The following is a 16,825-nucleotide window of genomic DNA, read 5'->3' on the forward strand; positions in this document are numbered from 1 at the left end:
AGTAATGCAAATAAATTCAATGTACTCGCTATATCTCCTATATCTGTAATGTTTATTTTTCCTGTTCTTTCAAGACATTTGATCATAACTTGATACATTTGTTTGTTTGTTTGTTTGTTTGTTTGTTTGTGTTTGTGTGTGTGTGTGTGTGTGTGTGTGTGTGTGTGTGTGTGTGTGTGTGTGTGTGTGTGTGTGTGTGTGTGTGTGTGTGTGTGTGTGTGTGTGTGTGTGTGTGTGTGTGTGTGTGTGTGTGTGTGTGTGTGTGTGTGTGTGTGTGTGTGTGTGTGTGTGTGTGTGTGTGTGTGTGTGTGTGTGTGTGTGTGTGTGTGTGTGTAGTGTTGCTGCCAACAGCAAACAAAACCTGATGACAGTGGCGAACCTGGGCGTAGTGTTTGGCCCCACACTCATGAGGCCGCAGGAAGAAACAGTTGCAGCCATTATGGACCTCAAGTTCCAGAACATTGTGGTGGAGATTCTCATAGAACAGCATGAAAAGGTGAGACTTTTCACTGGAGATGAGTGGCTATGTCTCAAAACCAGTAAGCTGCCCAAAATGTTGTCTAGGTTTGCAGATCACTAGGTTTAAAGACACAGCTAGTACCTCAGAGAGCATCACATTACAGACAGCAGACCGAGTGAAATTTGTTTGAACAATGTTTGAATTTAGAACTTTTCTGTAAGGCATTGCCCAAGCAGAGGTTGTTGTACTTCTCTTCAATGCCAGGAGGGGGAGCCATGTGTGTTTTGACTGAACACTGCTCACTTAGCTTCTCTTTCTGATGGCTCAAATACAGTTGGACTGCCATACTCATTTGACTAAAATACAGGTTAAAACACTGATTTAATCGGCTTTAGATGACAGTAATCTGGTTAATCCAAAAATGGGGTTCAGTCTGAGAGACAAAGAGAGCAAGAGTGAGATTTATTCATAATCTCTGAATTATTTAGCCTACATTTAAAACAGGCTGATGAATTGCTTTCATACTATGCGCAATGTTGTGACCAGTGATCATGTTTTAGTTCTGTATTCAAAATAAACACTAGAATCTATTAATCACTTTTGCAGATAAAATGTTCACTGTTTTGTATTATCCTTTTTTAAACTGACCTTGAAATTATTATTTTATTATTATTATTATTATTATTATTATTATTATTATAAAAAAACAGAAGCCTTAAACTGAACGTTTTCATTTGAATAATAAAATGTTGACAGAACAACAATTCTGAATTTTTTGTATATAATATACACAGTTTTAAGAGACATACATGCATCCAAGCAAGGTGTTGTTAACATTATGATTGTTTTATTACCCGTTACAACATTAGTACTCATTTCAGTATGTGTTCTTAGTGTATGTATAAAATCTAAAAATTTGTCAGTGTTCTGAAAAGCACTTTGAAGCAGCATCCACAATTCCATATATGAGCAGATTAATGTTTGATATACCGCATTTCTAGACAAAATGATATTGCGTATGACCTTGATGTTGTTTTGAGGCAAGTTAAAATAAGTGGGCAGCGTTGAGATTCAGAAGGAATGACTCTGCAGAGCAGCAGACTGATTAGCTCCTCTCCAGACTGCTGATACCCCCAGATGCACTCAACAGACAGTGTTTTGCATTCAGGTCCATCTGTAGAGAGAGATAGAAAGAGTAGTTCGAAAAGTTGAGAGACAATGAAGAGATGGGGGGGGGGGGAGTGTGTAGACTAAGGGCAAAGAGAGAGAGAGAGGGGTGAGAGGGTAACGAGAGAGGCAGAGCTGGATGGAGAAAGACGAGGAAGAAAGTCTGAGAGTGAGAGAGAGAGAGGAATGGGCAAAGACTGAGATGGAAAAAGAGAGAGAGCAGGCTTTGCTGTCGTCTGCAGAATTTCACAACGGTATCAGATTTCTATCCCTTCTACCAGCTCCCTCATTCCTTTGTTCATCCCTGTCCAGACTTCCACACTTCTGTTAACCTCTGTCACTCACACTGCCCGTCTGGTGTTCATATGTAAACACTGCGTGACTATAATGAAGCGGACGCTATTATGAAAACATGTTTCCTGTGACTAAACGGAAACGACTGCCACTCGTTCAAATGCATGTCAGTTTTTTAAGTTCACCTAAAATGTGAAGTTTATTTATTTACCCATTTTAAAGGTTTAGTTCACCCAAAAATGACAATCCTGTCATTAATTACTCACCCTCATGTCGTTCCAAACCCATAAGACCTTCGTTCATCTTCAGAACATAATTTAAGATATTTTTGATGAAATCCAAGAGCTCTGCTATTTAATTACCACTCTTAAGGCCCAGAAAGGTAGTAAAGAGATCGTTAAAATCATCCATGTGACTACAGTGGTTCAACCTTAATTTTATGAAGAGACGAGAATACTTTTTGTGTGCAATAAAACCCCCAAAATAACTTTATTCAACAATTTCTTCTAGCCCGTGTCAAACTCTTACGCTGTTGACATAGTGTAAACAGTGCAGCGTGAGTTCCGCACAAACTACTGAGAGAAACGTTTCTACAGAAGCCAAATAAATATATGATTACGACTAACCCCCGGTTTCACAGACAAGGATTAAGCTAGTCCCAGACTAAAATGCATTTTTGAGCTGTTTTAACTGAAAGCAACTTGCACTGATATATCTTAAAATATGACAATGCCATTGTTTTGTCTCAAGATGCACACCAGTAATGCTTTTTTCTAAAGCATGTTTATAAATGTTACTTAAATGTCCTAATTGATCTAAGGCCTAATCCTGGCTTTAGCTAAGCCCTGTCTGTGAAACCGGGCCTATATGTTCTGTATGTGTTTTTCATGCAGCTCAGGGTATTTTAATAACAATAGAGAATGAAAAATGCTAAGCAGGTGTAGCGTTCAGTTTATTATAAAATACTACAAATAATGCATTTAAAAAAATTCACTTTAGATCGCAGTCGTCAAGTTATTACATGCACTCCATGATGATTTCTGTGTAGTACCAAACTTTATATATCTTAATTGGGAAAACCTACGAGATGCATACGAGGAAAAATTTATTCTCGGTCAGCGCCACCTATTGTGCTTTCATCACTTCAGTTTTTATACTGGACTGGTTCGTTAAGCTGAACAGCTAATCAGAATGATCTCTCTCACCGACAGGCCCTGCCAGCAAGTCAACATGCTCAACATACCCGGCAGGGGTCTGACTAGTGCCAATAGTGCAGAAAAAGCCACAAAAACTAGGTCGACAGATGCTCAACTATGGCCTGACAATGACATCGCCTGATGGCTGACTATTGGCTTGGTGTGTCATGACTTAAAAGCTCTAAAAAGGACCATAAAAGCATCATAAAATTGTGTCCTGTATTCCGTGTGTTCTGAAGTCAAATAAAAAAAATAAACCAACAGTTCGGCAACTGAAAATATTAAAAATTAAAGAATTTTCTGCTGAAATGGTTTTGAAGGGTTGAAATCATTGACCTAAACGATTTAGTTTAAATAGCGTTTCTCTAATGACAAGGGTGTAGTGTTTGGCCCCACACTCATGAGGCTGCTGGCGAAACGGTTGCAGACATTATGGACCTCAAGTTCCAGAACATTTTGGTGGAAATTCTCATAGAACAGCATGTAAAGGGGATACTTCTCACTGGAGTGGCCACATCTCAAAACTAGTGAGGTTCAAAGACACAGCTATACCTCAGAGAGGATCACATTACAGACAGCAAGTGAAATCTCACTGTAGTAGCAATATGTAGAATATGTTTGACTGTAAAATCGAAAGGCTTGTTGCCAAAGAACTTTACTATCTCCTCAGAACACAACACCCTGAACAACATTTCATTTACCCAACTGTTCAAACTACTAGGGGAAGTACTAGGGAATGGCCATCTATACGTCGGACGGTTATAATTGGGGGCCAACATGTTTAAATATTTAGGGATTATTTTAGATTGTGGTCTTAATTTTACGTCTATAAGAAGGCAATACAAAGATTGTTTATTTTGAGGAAATTAAACGGTTTTAATGTGAGTTAAATCCTGGGGATGGTCTATACCAGTTTGCTGAAAAGTATTATTTTATATAACATCACTTGCTGGTATGGGAATTTGGGGGCTAGAAGTAAAGATTATTAATACAGCCAGTAAGATTATCTTGGACCCTCAGAGGCAGCTGGGGGAACTGTATAGAAATCAGACCAGGAGGGAAGCTTTACAAATAACGCAGGACTCTACTCACCCTCTCCAACATGAATTTGAGAAACTTCCTTCAGGTAGACGATATAAGGTACCCACAGAAAAAATGTATATATTAAAGAAATATCATCATACCATCTGCCATTATTTTATCTATGTACTAAGTCTTAAGTATTAGGTCTATGTACATTATGTAACTAAGGGTGGCTATTTATTTAGTAATATTACTTAGTCATTTTATTTATGGTCTTAGTGTAATTAGTTTATACATTTATTTTATGTCTTGTGTTTGTAATGCATGGGGTAAGTAATTCTTGCAAGTTTCTTAGGTATTTTGTGTGTTTGCTGTATTGGATTGTAAAGTCAAATGTATATGTCTTTGTGAGGCTGAAGATGAATTTCAACATGTGTGAACAATAAAGATTTCTAATCAAAATGTAGTTATTGAAACTTTATTTTCAGTTTTGGTTTTCAGTAAAAAAAAAAAAAAAATTCAGAAAGTCATGCAAGTTTTAAAATACATGAGTGTGGATTGACTATTCCATTAAGATACAGGTCTCGAGCACATCCAGAATCTTTATTCGTGTTTTTCCACCACACGTTCACACTTGCATTCATAATCATTGTTATTTCTCTGCAGGCGTCTGCTCTAAACAAACAAACTCTAAAAAAAAAATGTACTTTGATTTTTACACACACACACACACACACACACACACACACACACACACACACACACACACACACACACACACACACACACACACACACACACACACACACACACACACACACACACACACACACACACACACACACACACACACACACACACACACATTCAGTCTAGCCAGCAAATCCCACTAACTTTTTGTTCTTATAGATATTCGGGGATGCTCCGAGCACCTCTCCATGCTTAGCAACTACACCCCTCTCTGCGCCAACCAGACAGTCCAAGAGGCTCAGCCGCCAGAATCGCCCGCTGGCTGTGTACAACCCGCAGGTGCTGGATATTCAAACAGGTATGAGAGACTAATCAGGTTTAAGCACAATGAGGTCAAGGAAACAGCACAAGGAATTAGAGTTGTCACATACATTTGCTATTAAATACATAATGACATAAAATAGGGCCTTTATCAACAGAAAGAGAAAGATGAGCAGAACCACACTCTCATAGATATTGCACCAAAATCGCAGAAAATACTGAGGGGGGAAAATTCAGCAGATTCCGCCTGGGCCCAGAGATATGATACATAATATATCAATTATTAAGATATTACTTTTTCTTTAATATTAAAGAGACTTTGCGGCTATCCATAGAGGTAAATGTTCAGTTGGATAAACCTGGTGGTAAAATCAGCCTTTTTTGCAGTTTGTTTGCAGTTTATTTCCATGTGGACATTGACCGTTTGTCTCAGTGAGGGTTCATGACTATGTAGGACTACTGCACACTGAGCAATCAGACGTGATGCTCTACTGAAACATGATGATTACCCATTGTCACTCTGGGCTACAGGATGTAGTTTGCCAGTCCATATTTAGGTGGATAACTGATGCTTAAGTGGCCCTGGACTGCTTAGAAATGTGTCTCCCAGTTTCCTATTTGGATTTGATATGCCACCCAACAGATTTATTTCAGACTGGGATCAATGCAGGATTAGGCTAGGTTTTGAGCAAATAATTTTTATTTTTAGTACAGAGCAAAGCAGATCGTTTCTAAAGTTTCACTTTTCAGCTAAAGAATTATGAGGTTTTTATGTCTTTACTTGTTCTTCCACACTACAGCTGTGCAGGTATACTAAAACTAGTATTGGGTCTTTTCACAAAGTGAATTAGCATATTGTCACAAGGCTTTCCAGAAAGTGTTGGGTTTCGAAAACACTGCAGTTTTCAGGTTCAGATTAACCACACTTTTCCCACACAAGAGAGTAAACACTGGTTACTTGTTTAGTAGAGATCCCTTTGTGGTTTTGGATGTTACTTCAGAAAAGGGAGGTGGCCACTGCCAAAATAAACACACTAAGGTGGAAAACTATAAATGTGTGTATTAATTACGGTTTTATGAAAAGGCCAAACCATCATTATTAATCTCTACATAAGCATTTGCAGGGTTGAATGACCTCTATGCACTTTTTAGTTTTGTGTGGGGTATGTAAAATGTAGCTAAACACTATACATATTACTGTATATTATGTACGGTATGCGCATGGTCACCGTTGGCCGGAGTGGCTGCGGTTACGCCCACTGAGTGGCAGAAAGACTGAGCGGCAGCGTTGGTTTTCAGCGTGAATGTTGCGAAAAAACTCAGCTAAAATGGGAAAGAGCTTTGAGATTGACTGTAAATCTGGGGGCGTATTACAGAAACATCTTAACTTTAGAATCCCATCTTATTTGTTTGGTAACCATGGCAATTTCAGTTAGTACCGCATTTAGGACAAAGGCTATTACAGAATGACATTTATTAAGTGCATAATCTTATCTTAACTATGGATAGGAAACGGGTATTACAGAAGCATCCTAACTCGACAAAAAATCATAAAAGCTGTCTTAACTTTAGGACAAACCCACTGGTGTCCTAACTTCAAACGTTTTTGAAATCCAACGGTAAAAATCACAGTACAAAAGCCTTTTTCGAGAGTGGGTTACATTTATTAATTATATAAGATGAAGAGCAGTGCACGACATGATTTGAGGGTGGAGATACTTTTGGAGGACCCAGACGATGTGCTGTGCTTTGATAAAATGCTGGTAAATAATTACAGACTCCCACGACATGATTTGCGGCCAACGAGCCGTCACGGAGCATTACCGGTCGTTCACTGGCATAAAGTTGGTTTGACGCTGGATGTTCGATATTCGCAAATTTGAGGACCGTCTCTAAAGTTATATACAACATATACCTAGACATTTCTAACTTCAATAGCATTTAAACGGAATATGTAAAATGTGTGACTGACACCTAGTTGAACACTTTACAGTTGGTTTACAGCACATATCGAACGGTTAATAATGTCAAACCAACTTTATGCCAGTTCATTGTTCAAGTGACTAACGCCTTATCCTTTTCATTTTCATTTCATTTTCTGACGCACTGGAATTAAAGGCGGCATGAAATAAAATTTTACAATTTGTATTTTTATATTAATATTGTAGTGTTTACTATAACTGATTTATCTTTTCACTTCATTATTTTTAAAAAATTCATTTACCTTTATAATCTTTAATCAAATATGTTAACTCTCCCTCCCCCATGAAACGACCTCTCTTCTCCCCCGGTCATGTGCTATGGCGCGAGGGCGGGGTTATCGCCCCGTCTCGTTTCTGCACCTCCTCTCAGAAACCTGTCACTGATCGTGGTTAGGTGCATTTTTCTCGGTATACACAATACCTTCTTCAAGAAGGACTTGAGGCAAAAAGAGAGAAATATATGAGAAATAAAAGCTTTTTTTTAATGTAAAAATTACTCAATATAGTCGGACGAACAGCTTATCGTGACGACTCGCACTGAGGAATGCAGCGTGTGAACGCGCTTACGGCGCGCCCCCTTTATAAGGGAGAGCTGAGAAAAAAGCTTTACAGAAATAAAGCCATAAAAGGCTTAAAATAAGTAAAATCTGTATCATAAACCAGCGAAAAGTGAGGAAATATGCTCAGTAACATTATGTAGAAAAGATTTAGAAAGAAAATACATTTATTTTAGAGATAGATTGAGTTTTTCTCCACAACTGAGTGCAAACTTCAAATCTGCCTCCATTTTGTTAGCAACGCCCAACTTCCAACGATCCAATCAATTCCCGAAGGACGAAATCAAGCCTCGCCCTACATTTTTTCTAATTTCAGAAGCCGTTTCACTCGGATATACGTCACAATAAGGAGAAAAAGACGATCTCAACTTCCGTTTCATGCCGACTTTAAAAATACACCGTTATTTCTCCATTTTTATTTTAGGTTTGCCTCAGAAGCAGTTTTCGCATTGTTGGTTGCTTGGTAACATACAGTTGATTACCGAACTCGATGGAGCGGTTTAAGATTTCCTAAGATGAGAGTTTGTAAGATAGGATAAGAATCCTAAATCAAGTTAAGATTTGCTTCTGTAATACGAAATTGTAAAAAATCCTAAATTTACTTATCATATCTTAAGTTAAGACCTAAGATAGAACGTTTCTGTAATACGCCCCCAGAAGAATATTTTTAAAAACTGACCAAACCTACAGAAAACGGAAGCAAATGGATTGCAATTCACAGTAACGCATTGTGTCCGGAGGAAATAGGGATAGCTCGCTTGGCTGGAGACTTCACAGGGCCGATTGACATTTTACAGCTTGCACTTTATACCACGTGAAACTGTAAATGTCTGTCACAAATGTTCTAAGTCCACAGCGTTACTTAATAAACAAAATTACATTAAAAAGAGCAACAGAAAGTCAGAAATAACCCGTATACACGGGGTGATCGAGGCGCACACACAGTGCATCCGGAAAGTATTCACAGTGCTTCACTTTTTCCACATTTTATGTTACAGCCTTATTCCTAAATGGATTAAATGTATTATTTTTTCCCTTAATTCTACAAACAATACCCTATAAAGACAACATGAAAGAAGATTGTTTGAAATCTTTGCACGTAAAAAAAAAAGAAAAAAAAGAAACATCACATAAGTATTCACAGCCTTTGCCATGACACTCAAAATTGAGCTCAGGTGCATCCTAGGGGTGTAACGGTACACAAAACTGACGGTTTCGGTACATACCTCGGTTTTGAAGTCACGGTTCGGTACGGGTTCGGTACAGCAGTTTTACAAAATGGCTTTTTTTTTCTTTTCTTTTTTAACAGTGGTTTACTGGAAAAAAAGTGTCTGTCCTTAAATTAATTAAATTATAATTAAAAGTTTATTGAAGATATTGCTGTAAACTATATAGGGAGCCCTTACTTGCACATTAATATTAAAGGTTAACAACAGAGCCCAAACTATTAGCCTAAATTCAGTTGCTATTTATTTTTAGATATAATAATCAACTAGGCCTGTCACAATAACAAATTTTGCTGGACGATAAATTGGCCAAGAAATTATTGCGATAAGCGATAATATTGTAGTTCTGAGACCATTTTCATCTAAAATAATGATAATGGCATAATAATGCAGGTACACCTTTTCAAAGATCAATACACTTTTATTTCTAAAGACTATTTAACACTGAAAATGGAAAACATTTTAAATATCCAAAATAAATGAACAAAACAACCAAAAACAATAAAAGCAATGGACTCTCAGTCTGTTAACTAAAAATGAACTTGAATAAATACCAAAAAAATTAATAAAATGGATAAAAACTGCAACGGATGATTGTGTTTTAGGTGCATATTATTCACAAAACCCACGGTTCATATCACGGTTTTCGGTTCTGTTCTGTTCGGTTCTTGTTGTTGTTTTTTCTTTTAACCGTTAACTCTCCAGAAATTTACTTCAGCATATGATATTTAGCTTAATTTGATAGCTTAATTATCCATATATGCACATTATTGGGAGCATCTCTGAGGAAAGCTAGGTGAGATTTTGATACAGCAAGAGAGAAGACATTGATGACATGCTTTTCATTTATTTGGCAAAAAAAGGAGAATATGTATTGCTATCTCTACAGGAACTTATGTGCCTTTTTAGCACACAAAGATTGAACTTGAAGCACACAAAGATTAAGCTGAAGAATTAACTTCCATTTATCAAACTGCCAACTTCAGTGTAGCTTTAAGCCTTGTTTAAACTCGACACGTCCGCACGAGCGCGAGGGTGCGCGCAGCCAAAAAATGGCGTCAACGCGGAGTGGGCAGTAGTGCGCGTTGAGTGCGCGAGACCCCATTTCGCTTGGCAGTGAGCACGTCAAATTTTGTAACTTTGCTACCGCTACCGAAGATGCACAAGCTCCAGGCGAATCTGGCCGAGCATGACGTCTCATCACGTCGACACATAGTCTATGCGTCGAGTATAAACACCTCCCCAAACGGACGAGGCACGCACGCAGTCAGTGAGAGAGAGAGAGACAAGGAAAACAAACAAGCATGCAAGTCGAAATTATCGCGGCCGGAAAAATTATCGAGCTCATTTTTTTTTTTATCGTGCGATTAATTGATTTATTGACTATCGCGACAGGCCTATAATCAACACTCAAATAACACATAGTACACAAACATGTAAACTTCACATAAGGCAGTTTTTGCAATAACTTCAAAATCTAATTAAAAAAATATTTTTTTCACCAATTCGTTTTTGAAATATAATCATTTAAACACACTGTCTGTCATTTTCATGACAGGTTTAAACATAGTACATTTAACAAGACATCACTAACAGGTTAAGTAGAATATAATGAATATTTACCTCAGGCATGGTCCATATAGTCCATATATTTAGCGAAAGAGTTCATCTCTATAGTCATCTCACAGCTGTGAACATCGAATGACTGCCTGAGGTAAATGTGATGCTACATTGTTTACAAGCTGTTATATTGAGGTCTTTCCGCCATTGAAACACTGATTGAGCGATTACACCACATATGATACGTGACAGTAAGTTGTAATGTATCCTCAACACACCTTCAGATGTTCATTCATGTTTATTCTTTAGGAAGAGTTGATCAATCGCCTTCGCGCGCGGCCGCTTGAACTGTGTAATGATCAGTGATCAGTCACGCCACAAAGAGCGTCAAAACGGCATTTGTCGTTTGAATTTCGGGATAAAATGGACTGAATACTTAATATGTTCGTGTGGGAACTCGGATTGAAGTGTGTTCCGCTCTTAAAACAAGCGGACTGTGAACTGATAAAGATTGTATTCGGAAACCTTTCGGTACATGCGTGCACTGAACCGAAAGCCTCGTACTGAAACGGTTTGGTACGAATACGTGTACCGTTACACCCCTAGTGCATCCTGTTTCCACTGATCATCCTTGAGATGTTTCTACAACTTTATTGGAGTCCACCTGTAGTAAATTCAGTTGATTGGACATGATTAGGAAAGGCACACACATGTCTATATAAGGTCCCACTGTTAACAGTGCATGTCAGAGAACAAATCAAGCTATGAAGTCCAAGGAATTGTTTCTAGACCTTAGATACAGGATTGTATTGAGGCACCGATCTGGGGAAGGTACGGAAAAATTTCGGCACCATTGAAGGTCCCAATGAGCACAGTGGTTTGGAACCACCAGGACTCTTCCTAGAGCTGGCTGCCCCAGCCAAACTGAGCAATTGGGGGAGAAGGGCCTTAGTCAGGAAGGTGACAAAAAACCTGATGGTCAGTCTGACAGAGCTCCAGCGTTTCTCTGTGGGGAGAGGAGAACCTTCCAGAAGAACAACCATCTCTGCAGCACTCCACCAATCAGGCCTGTATGGTAGAGTGGCCAGACGACACATGACAGCCCACCTGGAGTTTTCCAAAAGGCACCTGTAGGACTCTCAGACCATGAGAAACAAAATGCTCTGGTCTGATGATACAAAGATTGAACTCTTTGGCCTGGGCGGCAAGCGCCATGTCTGGAGGAAACCAGGCACCGCTCATCACCTGGCCAATACCACCCCTACAGTGAAGCATGGTGGTGGCAGCATCATGCTGTGGGGATGTTTTTCAGCGGGAGGGACAGGGAGATTAGTCAGGATTGAGGGAAAGATGAATGCAGCAATTTACAGAGACATCCTTGATGAAAACCTGCTCCAGAGCGCTCTGGACCTCAGACTGGGGCGAAGGTTAATCTTCCAACAGGACAACGACCTTAAGCACACAGCCAAGATAATAAAGGAGTGCCTACGGGACTACTCTGTTAATGTCCTTGAGTGGTCAAGCCAGAGCCCAGACTTGAACCCGATTGAACATCTCTGGAGAGATCTGAAAATGGCTGTGCACCGATGCTCCCCATCCAACCTGATGGAGCTTGAGAGGTCCTGCAAAGAAGAATGGGAGAACCTGCCCAAAAATAGGTGTGCCAAGTTTGTAGCATCTTACTCAAAAAGACAGTTCAACAGGGAGCACGCAGCTCTTAAAAGGGTCCATAATTCTACACATTTAGAAACTGGACTCCAGTCAGCAAAATGTGGATTTGCAGTTATCATTGTGTCAATATGTTTAAATTTGAGGTAAAAACATAACCTATATATTGTTAAATATTGTACTGACAACTCATCGATTAAATATTTACATCTTTACATCTTAGATTTTGTATTATTGGATGTTTTTAAATAAACACTGACAAAAACTATACAAGTTTTAGGGCTGCAGGAGTCGATATGACGATATAACAGTGATGTAAGTGGTGACCCGGATTTAGACCTACGTATATTGTATTTATTTAAAGCATTCACAGGCAAATTTGATTCATGTATTTCACTGGCGTCGAAATCAGGCATATATAAATGTCAGGAAACGGTGATGTCAATATCCATGGATCACCGGATATTTGGTAAGTTGTGAGGAACACTATATTGAGTCCAACCTTTAGTTTAAACTGAAACTTGTTTGTTTTACTCATGTTTTCCCCTATTAAATCCAGTCACGCAGCAGCTCTTCTGCCACTGACTCCGTGTTCCGGCGGAAAAAAAATTACACCACATGCATACCCTCTATTATACTTCTATTACTGGTACTATACTTACAATTTATATTGGTGACCTTTTATTGGTGAATAAATTAATCGCATGCTACTGTTCAAAAGGTTTTGGGGTCACTTTTTTTAAAAGAGAATAATACTTTTATTCAGCAAGGGTGCATTAAAATGATTAAAAAAATACTTTTACATTGTTACAAAAAAATATTTTTAATATTTAGTTTTTTAGCTTTCGATTCATTGAAGAATACAGATAATTTTTTTACTGTTTCCACAAATATATTTAGCAACACAACTGTTTAAACATTAATAATACTAATACATGTTTCTTAAGCAGCAAATCAGCATAATTTAATGATTTCTGAAGGATCATGTGACACTGAAGACTGGAGTAATGATGTTGAAAATGTAGCTTTGCCATCACATATTTATACATTTTAAAATAGAAAATTTTAATGGTAATAGTATTTCATAATAATACAGTTTTTTTTTTTTTTAATAAAATAAATGCAGCCTTTGAGAATGCACCTGTAAATGTCTCTAGGTTGTGGTGCTGCATTTAAACTGTTAAAATAAATTGAAAATGGTAGACCTTTTAAATGGTTACACAGGGATGTGTCTGTCTTTCTGAACGGCGTGACACTGATTTTTTCCAAGATCCCAGATTTTGTCTTTCAGAGTTTATCAGTGTGTGTGTGGCACATTTCAGTATAGATTTGGGGGTGCCACAATGTAATATGGTTTTGAAAAGAGGCTGTTTGTGAAGGATAGAGCAGTGCAAACTATATTATACTCAACGGCAAAACCATGATAAAATGTTGTTACTCATGTGAAGGGGGCATTGATGTAGAAAACTACACAAAATCCATTGCTTTTTATGCTAAAACAAACAAAAAACATTACAAATATACCTAATTTTAAAAAAAACTAGAATATAGGACAGAACAGGGATTTCCATGACTTTCTGCTTTTTTATGAATTTGGGGTCTTTTTTTGTTATTAGAACAAAAGCGTTACCAGTTTCTATTACTTCTAACACTGTGACAGCAGTGCAGTCACATTGGTTGGCTACACAAGAGTGTTAAAACCAATAACGACCTGTCAGGTTCAAAAATAAAACACGTCAATTAATGCATCCTATGGCATAAAGATAGCCTGACGTCGTCATACTCAATTCTAGTCAGAATATGAGTCTGATACTGCTCCGTTGGGCTGTGATAATGGGGCGTGTTTCAACCGAACCGGGAAAGACCTCAATTGGATAGACCTACAACCAATCAGAGCAACGGAGCGACGCATAACGTTAGTTATCAAATGTCAACAGAACTCAACTGCACTGTGTTGCCATGTCCGCAGGTTGAAGCGATCCCGAATTATGTGATATACAGACCCAGGAATGCTATTTTTAGCAGGCAGCCCTGCCAAAATAACACATATTTTACCCCCCAAATGCCTTTTTTCCCGGAGAACCCCCCTGGAAAGCTATTGGGCTTGTTTTTGGCTAGTTTTGAGGAACGTTAGCAATTGGGCGGGTTTTGTTGTAAAAACTTGGCAACCCTGTACCTGCACGCACGCTGGAATAAGTAGCCTAACGTTAGAAGAAAAAGATGAGTGTAAACGATCTTTGCCGGTGTTGTAAAAAAAAGAATTTAAGGATACACAGAGTACTTACCAACACAATCATCATTTCTGAGAGAAGTAGTAAAGGTGAATGCATATACGAACAAGTTCTCCGTTTAGGATTAGAACAAACTCAACCCAAGCGGCTTTGATGACGTGGATGATTACGTTAATGTTGATCATCTGTCCATCATCGTCTAAAGCCCGCCCTGACAATTTCATTGGTCCGAACAGTTTCTGTTCGGGCATAATTACTTCTCTATGGATCAAGTCCAGACCGAACTGCCCGAGTAAAAATGTTGTGGGCGGGCTAAGTTCGGCTGGCATCCAGGCTAGCAGAAAGACTGAGAGGATAAGAAAAGAGTAAAAATATCACCTCAATTTATTTTAAAAGAAGGTGCCATTTGAGTCCTTTACTCTGTTTTTTGTTTTGTTTTTTTTCTTGAAAAACTTATTTGACACTCTTAACTCTTTCCCCGCCAGCGTTTTTTTAATTTTTATTATTATTGCCTGCCACCGCCAGCGTTTTTCACGTTTTTCAAGTGTCATGGACCCCAGAATATTTTGTTGTATGACTATCTGAACATGCAATATACCAAGCAAAAAAACTGTTTTACTCCAGCTTCATGCATTCTTTTTTTAATCAACTTAAATAGGGGTATGTTTCATAAAAAAAGCTATGTTTTGAGCAAAAAGCTGAGAAAATTACGTTTTTGTCAAAGACTACATCTGGATTGGATTCCGAACGATAATCAAAACATAGATGGAGTAAATCGAGTCCATCAACAGCCCCCAAAGCTTCACAGTCCTATTGCTTGACATTTCATTCAGTAACATTAGGCAGTTTTGATTTATATGCTGGTTAATGTTGGTGATCGCGTTATTTTATATATGCATATGATTACATTTGATATTGCTTGTTTCTGTAACGTCTTCGCATGTGCTTTGATCAGGAGATTCAGTACTTTTTCAGAAGATGTATCATAGTGCCCATTAGCGTATAACAGTGAAAACACGGAAACCCAGAAAATTGGCAGGGAAGCGTTTTCTAAGCAATAACGGAAAATTCTGTGATTTTCTGGGAAAGGGTTAAATGACAAATTTTTTACTTTAAAAAAAATGTCAAGCATATTTTACTCATTAGATCATGATGTAATGCAAACACAAGAGCACAGAGAGAGACTTACCAAACTCATTTCCATGGATTTTAGTATTCATATAATGTATTCATTAACAGTCTGAATTGATCTCATAAACTTTCTCTCTCCCTCTCAAAGTATATGTTGTATATTATTATAGATTTCGTTCTGCTTGCTCCCTTGCTCTGACAGTCTCTCCGTCCTCTGAGAGCCCAGTGCTGGGTAATGATGAGACATCAGCGGGCAGTAATGAGTCGTCCTCCTCCCAGTCCTCGAACGCCTCTGGAACGCCCCCCGAGAAATCCAAGAATCATCATGCCACCATTAGCACATCCATGCCAGGGAGCATCGGGTATGTAGCAAAGACTCGTCTCTCTCCAAAACGTTTGTCATAATATGCATTGCTTATGTGTTGAATGTATAAAAAGGTATATCTTTATGATTAAAGAGTTGTGACTTGTGAGTTAATATTATATAATAAAAAATTTAAACTAAAATTAAATCTTATTGTTTAGCTTCTTCAGAAAAGCCACTCTTTGCTTCTAATAATTTTATATTGCTTTTATAATTTTCAAATGCCGCCCCTGTGCTGCTTTTGCAGTGTAAAGTCTTAACGACAGATTGTACTTTTAAAGTTAAATATTTTCAAAGTAAGGTATCACTTTATTTCTATAGTACACTTTAGACATTCTACTAACTATAAGTAACTTTACAACTACATGTCAACTACCAGTCATTAGAATATGTCTGCTTAATATCTTCTAACGCTGTATTTTGATGGTCTCCCCCAACAAACATTCTACTGACTATAAGTAACTTTGCAAGTACATGCCAACTTATTCTACTAATCCAATCTAATGCAGTAGTCACAATTTAATTAGTTGTTGCAACTAAAGTTACTTATAGTTAGTAGAATGTCTAATGGCTGAAATAGTGTAACCTAAAACAAACCTTAAATAATTATGTCAATGTAATCTCTGTGCATGTTAGTGCTAAGCTGTTTAAGGGCGTTTTCACACCTGAAAGTCTGCACCAAGGTCCGAACCGAAGTTCATGTTTTGAAACATTTTATACATTCGGTTAGTTTTGGTTTGGTTTCACATTGCAATTATGCGAGCGGACTAAAGAACTTTACATGACACACTTGCGTCCACTTGTCATCATCTATGTGGGCTGCATCTGGACATTGATTGGTTTGTAAACGGTCGTGTTGTCTGCTATAGACTATTTGCTTCTTATTTATTAAATCCAGGCAATTATCTGATTAAACGTTGATTAAAATTAAGATACAATTTATACAAAACGAAAT

At 38.0% G+C, this 16,825-nt stretch overlaps 1 protein-coding gene across 1 annotated transcript in view; it reads left to right on the top strand.

Annotated features, from left to right (window-relative positions):
- The window catches only part of arhgap10 (Rho GTPase activating protein 10), a 111,450-nt gene that overhangs the window by 80,670 nt on the left and 13,955 nt on the right, over nucleotides 1-16,825 (top strand). The window contains exons 18-20 of the mRNA XM_079812007.1: nucleotides 337-496; nucleotides 5,050-5,188; nucleotides 15,709-15,868. Of these exons, the coding sequence (XP_079668133.1) occupies nucleotides 337-496; nucleotides 5,050-5,188; nucleotides 15,709-15,868 (459 nt within the window). The remainder of the gene's footprint in view (nucleotides 1-336; nucleotides 497-5,049; nucleotides 5,189-15,708; nucleotides 15,869-16,825) is intronic.

The sequence above is a fragment of the Gobio gobio genome (assembly GCF_949357685.1).
Source record: "Gobio gobio genome assembly, chromosome: 3".
In the NCBI taxonomy this organism is placed as follows: Eukaryota; Metazoa; Chordata; class Actinopteri; order Cypriniformes; family Gobionidae; genus Gobio; species Gobio gobio.